The following is a 9,463-nucleotide window of genomic DNA, read 5'->3' on the forward strand; positions in this document are numbered from 1 at the left end:
TAGAACGAAATGAACGGTTAAGAATTTAAAGCTTGAATTTTTTTTTTTTTCCTCAACCATTTTCCTAGACATAAATACTCCACTAAGGTCGCATTGGAGATGACAGATTGGTCAAAGAAGTTTGATTGGAGAAATAATCTTCATAAAAGAAAGTGAGACGAGAAGAGATTGAAAAATCGATAGAAGAATCTGGTTAAAAGTTATCCCAATTTTTATAATTTGCAGAGGAGAAGATGCAGAGATTTGGAGGAAGACAGCCAACAGGGACGCCATCACTAGCATGGTCTTCCGTTGTTGTCATCGTCTCTCTCTTAGCAGGCGCGTCCATTGTCCACAACATTTACAAGCCTGATTTGGTATTTATATCATTTCTCCTCATTATTGCTATTACTCATTCCTCTTGTCATTGTTTTCTTAGTTGATTAAGTTTCCCTTTTCATTACCCATAAATGGGTTTGAGTGTGATCTCCATGTTTTCTTTGAATTTGATGCTATTTTTGTGGTATTGGGTTTTTTTTTTTTTTTTTTTCTTTTTTGATTAATTTTTGACTGCTTGGGAACCTTGTTTTGTGAATGTACTCTGCTTTTGCTTGCTCTGAAAATATTCATTGTATCATTTGATTTGTATTTGTTGTTAGCAAAAGTAATTGGTTTTTTTGATGTTCAAATGAGGAGAATTGAGTTTAGATGGTGATCTGAGCTTGCATTGCTTTATTTGTTCTTCGTGATTGAAACATCCTTTTGACTTAATACTTGAACTGAACTGAGATATTTCCGCTGGCATCAAGTCCAGAGCTATTGCTCTTTGTGTTTTTTTTGACGAAGTGTTAACTTTTATAAATGAAAATAATAAATTACAGTAAAATATTAAAGAAGGCATCCCACAAGATGGGTGCTCAGGGTACAAGAGATGGTTTGAGATAATAGGAAAAAACAAAAGACGGAAAGCATAGAGTAAAAGGGCAAAATTAAGAGGAAGCGCAGATGGGTGAGACTCTGCGAAAGAGAGGCTATCTTGGTGAAACTATCCCCTTTGAAAGGTGGTGCTGGAAGGATCTCTGCGAAAGAGAGGCTATCCTAGTGTAATGTTGCCTTTGAAAGGTGGTGCTGGATTCGAGTGGGAGGATCTCTGCGAAAGAGAGGCTATCCTAGTGTAATGTTGCCTTTGAAAGGTGGTGCTGGATTCGAGTGACAGAGGTGATACTCAAATTGTCCTGCAGATGCGCTGAAAGTCCTTGGCAGAGGTGATCTTTAAGGATGAACCAGTCCATCAAAGACCTGGGAAGGGTTAGCGAAACCTGACAAAGAAGGGGAGGAAGAGACGAAGGAGACAGAAGGAAGGGGGAGGGGGCAGGGTAAAAGATGGGGCTGAAGGGGAAGATAGACGAACTTGAATGAAAGAGGGGGAAGAGGGGAAGTAGGGGTGGTGAAGAAGAGGTTGAGAAAAACCGCGAAGAAGAGTGTTGAAAAGTGAGGGGGGAAGGCAAGTGGTATGATGAGTTGGGGGAGCTGAGAGACAAACGATAATGAGAAAGAGAAGGGGAGGGGGGATAGAGATGGGAGAAAGAGTGATATAGAGGTAAAGGAGAGCTTCTGAGGTGGGACAAAGCGTAAAGAGGTAAAGATAGGGCGAGGGATATATCTTTCTTACTTCTATCTCTCTTTTTTTTTCTCTCCTTTTTACTTATATATATATATATATATATATATATATATATATATATATAGAGAGAGAGAGAGAGAGAGAGAGAGAGAGAGAGAGAGAGAGAGAGAGAGGGAGGGGGCAGGGTGAAGGGTGATGAAGAAAGGCAGGGGGGAGAGAGAGAGATAAAAGGGTTAAGAGGATACTAGGCGTGCACCTGTGGCGAGTTAGCTCCTTCCTTGGCCAACCTGTCTGCTTCAGTGTTGGCTCCTCTTGGGATATGCGTGAATGTTACCTGAGGGAGGAGGTTGCACATGAAATTAATTTGCTCAAAAATTGAGTGAAGATGCCAGGGAGGTTGATGTTGGTGGGATGCCCATCTAAGCATCTCTAATTTGGTAGGATCATTTTTTGGTGAAATAATAGAAATGTTGTTAGGTGGGATTTGTCACGTTAATTTTCAATGCATTATAGTAACATCAACTATTTTTTCACTGTTATTTTTACATTCGTTGTTGTAAAAAATTGAGATATTTGTGTATATTCTCTTTACAACTTCCTTGGCCACTTGATTTCCATCATATTGGCCTCTCTCCATGTGTGGCAAAAAATCACTGCAGGACTGCTAATAATGGCAAAAGATTTGCCATTATTCGAAACCTTATAGTGATTAGTCTCTGTACCATTGGAATTAGTGCGAGCCTCCACAAACAGTGCTCGGCCTTGTGAAGCAAGGAGTGTACCATCAGGAGAGCAGATCTTCCAGTGTTTCCCAAGCCACACATTGGACACTGAATAGGTTTAAGTAGTGAGACCACATCAAAAAGCAGTTCTGAAATGCAAGAATAGATGTTGGACTGTTTCATCATCAATTTTGCACATGATACAAATGTTGGGGTTGAGCGTACCTCTATTTATGATGTGATCAATGGTGAGCTCCTAAGGTTACAAACCATCCAAAGGCGTGAGTTTTGAGTGGTTCAGTGATGCTCTAAGACCCTATGAGAGAAAGCATAAGGAGCATCGTGCCAGGTTAGGATAGTGTGTAAATATTTGACTGAAAAGGTTCCTCTGACATGATAGAGAGTGGGGGCAAGAGGGATTGTTTGACAGGACAAGAGAAGAGATGGGTTGACTGAGAGAAAAGCAGCAAGTTTGGCTTGACAAGAGAATGACTGATGGGCAGAGAGAGAAGGGTGGTGAGCTTGGGGTATGAGGTTGTAAGAGAGAGAGAGAGAGAGAGAGAGAGAGAGGGAGAACTGGTTTGGGTTAGGGGAGGGAGAGCGATTTTGGCTGACTGGAAAAATGAAGGATGGAGGTGGGAGGATTACAAGTTTAGTTTCTATTCATATTATCAAGAAAAGAAAAGTGTAATTTCTTTTGAGTGGGGATTCGGCTTCTTTGTGTGTGTGTGCACGCACCTACGTACACGCTGTGTATCAAAACTCTTTCTCATCATATATATTTTCCCTGAGTGTCAAGCTATTCCAGACTAATATATATCTATAAAGGGAAAAGTTTATATAAGGTTGCAACCTTAAAATGTAGAATTACAGGTGCACCTCAAAAAACTATCAGAAAGGTTGTTTTAATGTTGAAAAATCCTCCATTTGATCATCTCGACATCGTGATGTATGAAAATAAAAAAAAAGGTTTTTGAGTCTCAGAAATAGTGCATCTTGCAACACATTATCTAGACCATCCATTTCAAGATTTTCATATGTTTATAGATCTCCTTGATTTTAACCATTTTTGGAGTTTAAAATTTTCTAATTAGATATGAAAATAGATTTTAAGATAATGCTAACAATTTTTTACAACAAAATTACACGTTATGATAAAATTTGGAGGTGCGGATTGTTTAAGGTTGCAACCTTATAGAAACCGCACCCATATATATATATATATATATATATATATATATATATATATATATGTGTGTGTGTGTGTGTGTGTGTGTGTGTGTGTGTGTGAATACTCTTTGTCAGCATATGTACTTTCCCAAACAATCAAGCTATTTCAGACTAAACATGCATCATCATCATTAGAGCATTTTCTCAACTATTTGGGGTCGGCAACGCGAATCTTGGTCTGCCATTCTACTCTATCAAGGGTCATACCCTTAATGAAGCCATAAGTCCCCATGTCTTTTCTCATTACTTCCAACCATGTCCTTTTAGGGCTACCCCTTACCCTTTTTGAACCTTCAACTTGAATCAACTCACATCTCCTAACAGGTGTTGTACTGGGTCTGCGCTGCACATAGCCACCCCGCCTAAGTCTACTTTCTCTCATGTTATTGCCTATTGGAGCCACACCTAAGTTCTTCTGAATATATTCATTTCGAATTCTATCCCTTCTTGTCGTGCCACTCATCCATCTTAATATCCTTATCTTAACCACACTTATTTTATGGGTATGTTATATCTTGACCGCCCAATATTCCGCCCCATAAAGCAAAGCTGGTCTCACCACTTCGCCCACCCAGCTCTAATTCTATATGCGACATCGTCCTTAATATCTCTATTTTCCTGGATCATCAACCTAAAATATCAAAAGTTTATTTTTGGTATTTCTTTTTGTCAATCTTAACTACGTCTCGTGTCTACTCCTATTATTACTCTGTCTTAGTCTAGCTTATTTTAAAACTTTTAGATCTACAACATCCCTATAAAGTTTAAACTAAACATGCGACCATTTGCATTATTTGATGCACATCTAAATTCAGTATAGTAAACAACAAGGTTGGGGAACTATTAAGGCTCTTGCGGAATAGAGAATGTCATATTCTTGGAAAATCATATGCTTATATGGTTTGGGACTAAACACTACAAATACAAACCTTCGTGAATATTATGCTTTTATTTTGCAGAAAACAAGAATTTTGTTTTTAAAGACATTGGCTTATGTCTTAGAGATAGCACTTATCGAGGTATGTGGCCTTCAAAGGCCTTGATAGTATGTAAAAACTATAACTATGGTGCTATTTTACTCCTCAGAGAGTGTGGTTCATGTGGGATCGGAGGGGCATACTTCATGGTGCCCATTGACTGACCTGGGTTCATTGGTTTGGGCTTAGGAATGGAGTCCCAAAACCCTTTAACCCTGGGATAAGGTACAACCATGGAGGGTTTACAGGGTTAGCCCTTGTTGAGTTGAAGAGATGCCTAGGGTGGCTCAGCCAGGATGATGCAGGTCTCTTGCATGTGGTAGGTGGCTTGTAAGGGCAAGGCCCGAATCATGTGGTAGGTAGCCTTTTCCCAACTATGATGTATATGTGATAATCCCATCTATGAAAAGCAACTTCTATATTTCTGATCCAATGGATCCGATTCTCTTTTAATTGTGTTTAATTATGGTTTATATATTGACCACTAAAATGAATTTTTTAAAAGTTCATTAGATATTTTATTTTTGTATCATGAATTTTTGCACAAAAATATATAGGGTTTTTAGCTTTAAAAATTCATAAGCTTTTTCTAAAAATACTAAAAGGGGTTTTAAAATATCTTTGGGCACTTGAAAATTATGGGAGGCCTAATGGCCAAGGACCCACACGTGTAGGGCCCACATGGCCTCCATGACCCACAAGCCCCATTTTTTGGTCCTTCATTTTCTTCCCATCCTTGCAGAATATTTCATAAGTATATCACATGGCAAGGGGAAGTGCCATGGGAAATCTTGTGAAGTATCTCCATAATTTTGAAAGGCCTATGGAATTTTTTTATGAGAGATTATTTTATTTTATGTTGCTGAAAGTTCCTAAATTAAAAGAGAATGGGTCGAGGAAATCAAGGGATAAGGTTTCTGGATCCTTCCCTCTGGGATTAAAAGCCTCTCTTCACCCAACAAATCACCAGAGATAAACAATCCATATTGAATCTCACATATGATGGCAAACCCTTGTTTTCAAGACACCTTTATTTAAAGATCTTATATTATGGGAAATGGAGAAACCCTGATCCTAACATAACCAAGTGACCTCTCTGCCTCTCTAGGCCACACGCCCCAATCTCTTTCTCTCTTGCCCATAGGGGTGCCATGCCCCACATAGAAACCAAGAGGGCAGCACCCCCATTGTGTTAAGACCTAGCCCATTGTCCATTGATTTGAGGTATCTAGTTTTGGTGCTGTTATGCCTTTGTGGCACATACTTGGTTATGTTCTTTCTTCTACCTCATCTTGTGGTTTTTGGTTTTCCATTAAAGGTTCTCATCTTTAGGAGATTCATAAGGGATCGAGATCAGTGCACTATCGAGTTTAGGTGATTTAGAGTGGGTTGGGCGTAAGTCCTTTGGAGGTGATTTGGGGCATCTTCTTCCGGTAAAAAGCTTCCATTGTTCTGAATTCACTTATTCATTGTACTTCTCTTATTTTTTTGAATAAAAGAAGCATATTGAATAGCAGTAAGTGAGGATCCTTAGACTATAGTAGGTTTATTTTGATTAATTTTGCATTGTTATTAGCGATTGTAAGTAGGCATGCCGATAAAGTCGCTGAATTACAAACATGGTTCACAACCTATATGGCCACCTTTCATCCGGTTACCTTGAAAAGCTTCTACACTTCCTCCTGATATCCCATTTTCTTTATTTATACCATGCTGGCCTTTATTCCTCTGGATATTCCTTTCCTCGTCTTCAAAAACGCAATTCCACTTCCCCAAGAGACTTTTTTGACTTACCTTAATCTCCGTGCCCCTAAAACTCCATCCTCCTTTGATGTGCAAAGAAAGGGAATAGAGAGTGTTCCCGTGCCTTAAAGGCTTAAGCCTTTTATACTGAATATTTATCTCAAGCAATGTTACCTTGACACATCTTTTTTTCTATGGTATCATGCATCAACCATGTTGACGCCTCTAGACACGGTGTGAATGAAAGATATATAATATTAATCTGAGGCCATAGGTTCAAAATCAGGGCCTTTTGAAGACAGGTAGTAAAATCCACTGCCAAAAAAAATATATCGCTTGTGTAGAAAGCATGCAATATTTCTATTATAGACTATTGGAAAGTGTTATTTAATACCAAGTATCATAAAACATATTCTGTGAAGTTGGAACTTGGGACCTCTCGATGATGTGCAGTAATCTTTTCCACTTTAAAAATCACTTGTTTGGGTGAAAAGCATCTAAATGTTATCATATAGAAGTATTTCTCAATATAAATAATAATTGTGTGGACATTGTCTGCCGTATCATCTTTTTGGGAGAAGCACTTGACACCTTAGATGTATTGGACACTGTAAATTTGCTAGGTCGAAAGGTCGTTATCTTTCCTTGGCAGGGAGAGTAACGCTAATAAAGGCTACATTATCTAACGTCCCTATATATCCAAGAGCAAATTATGTACAGATACTTTTAGGAGGGGGTCAATTACCAAATGGGTAGACATTTGTCCAAAATTACGAGCACCACGCCCCAACCCGTGGCTTCTTTTTTTTTTTCCTAAGTTGCCCCCCTATCCGGCGATGCAAACACCGGACAGAGGCTATTCTTTTCTTTCCTCATTCTTTGTTGTCGGTGTTCAAAATACCGGACAGCTATCTGATATCTCCAAAACCCTCTGGTTGGGCCCAGCCCACTTCATTTTATCCGAATTCCTTCTTTGGCCGAAGCCAGGGGTTTTGCTCTGGAAGGCCGCTATTTCCGCCGCCTTGTGGACCATTTGGACTGAGTGTAACCAGAGGATCTTTCGAGGAGAGAGTACATCGTTGGAGGACCTCAAGGAGCACATCGAAAACGATGGTCATCTTTTGGATCTAAAACCACAAACATTTCCAAGCCTTTTCTTCCTTGGACTTCCTGCAACACTGACAATCAAGCCTCCCTATGGAGAATCCCAGATTTGGCTTGGATCAAATTAAATTTTGATTGTTGCTCTTTCGGCAACCCAGTGCTGGCTGGGGTTGGGGGGTCTTTACAGGGACCATTTTGGCCACACTATCTTTTCAGTCTCTAAATCTATTGGAGTTGCCGATAGTATCACTGCCAAAGCCTGTGCATTGCTTGATGGCCTAAGAGCTTTCAGGACTGCGTGGGGTGATTGCCTTGCCATTGAAGGAGACTCCAAATCCATCATTTCTTAGGCCTCTGGTTCTGCCGTTCACCCTGCCCACATTTTTGACGAAATTTTCGATATTGCTAGACACATTAACTTCTCTTGGACTCACGTTTGGCAACAAGCTAACTCCCTCATTGATACCCTCGTGAAAGTGGGGGCAGCATCATCATCTGGGGGTGTAATCCACTGACATTTTTTGCAGTCGGTGGCTTCCTTGATTCTTTTGTTTTATCGTGGATGTATAGCATTTTTTGAATCTAACTCACCATCCTGTTGATATACGATATACTGCCCCTTTGAGGGGCTATTATTTGTAATATCCTCCTTTCCTTAATACAAGTCAACTTTTCTCAAAAATAATCATGTCACTGTTCATGTAATAATGATCTCGAGTGGCCATTTACTAAAACTGAAATTGAGTCAAACTCACTCCTTTTGTCCACCTCCTCAAATGAGTACCAAACACAATTTGCATGTTGAATCAACACAGTTGTCCATGGTGAACGGTCTCTCAAGCAAGCATAAACTATGCTCCCTACAGTTCCCTTGTCCACAAGATAGAAGATCTCCCATGATCTTCATGTTTTTGGTCAAACTAATATGCAAGCCGTCTTAACTATTTCCTTTTCTCATCTACCTTATAATGGGGGAAACAAGCATAGGACTCTTGTCTGCGATGAATGTTAGCCCTGTGATAGAACTTAAAAGCAACCATGTATTTTTTAGGTCTCCTTTAACTTTTGCTTCTTGAGTAATCTTTCTCAGAAGATTTATGTGAAACATTTGTTGTTCAGCTTTATCCGTAATCAGGCTTGATCGCCCAATTTACTATTACAGAACCATATTTTCTTATATTTTATGTTTCTTTTTTACACGATTGTGGTTGCCATCTGACAATCTAGATGAACTGGCCTGGATGGAAAAGTTAAAAAGGAGAGCTAACCTCTGATATTTTACTAGTTTTGGTTTATAATTCCTTGATTTCCTTCATAATCGGTATATATGTGGGCTAGCATTTCAAATATTTTTTAGCATTATGTATTGAAGCTAGACATCTAACCTTAATTTTTCTTCATTTTCTTGATAGACTTTGCCGACAATTGAGAATGCGGATGGTGTGGGAAGAAACACAAAAGGTTCATAAAATGCCTCTTTCTGCAACCTGGAAGACCTTGAATATGTTCGTTCTCACAAGAGAATTGCATGGTGCTTCACACAGTCATATGTCATTAGCATATCAATCATCATTTATCAAGATCTATAAATCGTAGTTGAGTCAATGAAATTTTATCTGCAGCTCTCTCTCTCTCTCTCTCTCAAGTTTACAAAAGATGAGACAGTATCTGCTAAGGAGATGTACCCAGGGTTGGAATGTTTTCATTTTTCATGTGCATGATCCAGTTTCGCTATAGATTCAGATTTAATTAGCCTTGTCTTTATTTTATTGACCCTCGCATTGTTCTAGTCATGCTACTGGCCGTGTGTGCTAGGGACGTACGATTTCTAGAGTTGTAAATTGCGGGCTGATCACTCATAAATATGCTGGTATTTGGTGGTATTGAAGCTTTCTTTCCTGGTGCTATGGTTGCTTTAGGCACTTTTGATAACTGAAAGTTCCAGCTCCAGAAATTCGAAGTTTAAGCTTACTGTGGCACTTGTTTGATAGCATGAAGCGCTACAAGGTACTGGTTTCAGTAAGCTCTAGGTTATGAAAAATGAGAACTTGCAGCTTCGATCCTCTGATGGAAGTTTTGCTTAT

The 9,463-nt window shown here is 39.3% G+C and overlaps 1 protein-coding gene across 1 annotated transcript; it reads left to right on the plus strand.

The window, feature by feature from the left end:
• Nucleotides 1–87: 87 nt before the first annotated feature.
• On the plus strand, nucleotides 88–9,262 carry LOC110006598 (uncharacterized). The gene is made up of 2 exons (XM_020662576.2): nucleotides 88–356; nucleotides 8,792–9,262. The coding sequence occupies exons 1-2, from the start codon at nucleotides 234–236 to the stop codon at nucleotides 8,846–8,848; spliced, it is 180 nt and encodes a 59-aa protein (XP_020518235.1). The 5' UTR covers nucleotides 88–233; the 3' UTR covers nucleotides 8,849–9,262.
• Nucleotides 9,263–9,463: the final 201 nt, after the last annotated feature.

This window comes from Amborella trichopoda, chromosome 5, assembly GCF_054954075.1.
Source record: "Amborella trichopoda isolate Santa Cruz 75 chromosome 5, AtrichopodaSantaCruz75HAP2 v2.0, whole genome shotgun sequence".
NCBI classification, from domain to species: Eukaryota; Viridiplantae; Streptophyta; class Magnoliopsida; order Amborellales; family Amborellaceae; genus Amborella; species Amborella trichopoda.

Bases quoted from the DNA above. Each gene is read 5' to 3' on its own strand.
- LOC110006598 (XM_020662576.2), top strand. From the start codon at position 234: ATGCAGAGATTTGGAGGAAGACAGCCAACAGGGACGCCATCACTAGCA. The intron at 357-8,791 runs GTATTTATATCA...TTTTCTTGATAG, and splicing joins ACATTTACAAGCCTGATTTG to ACTTTGCCGACAATTGAGAA.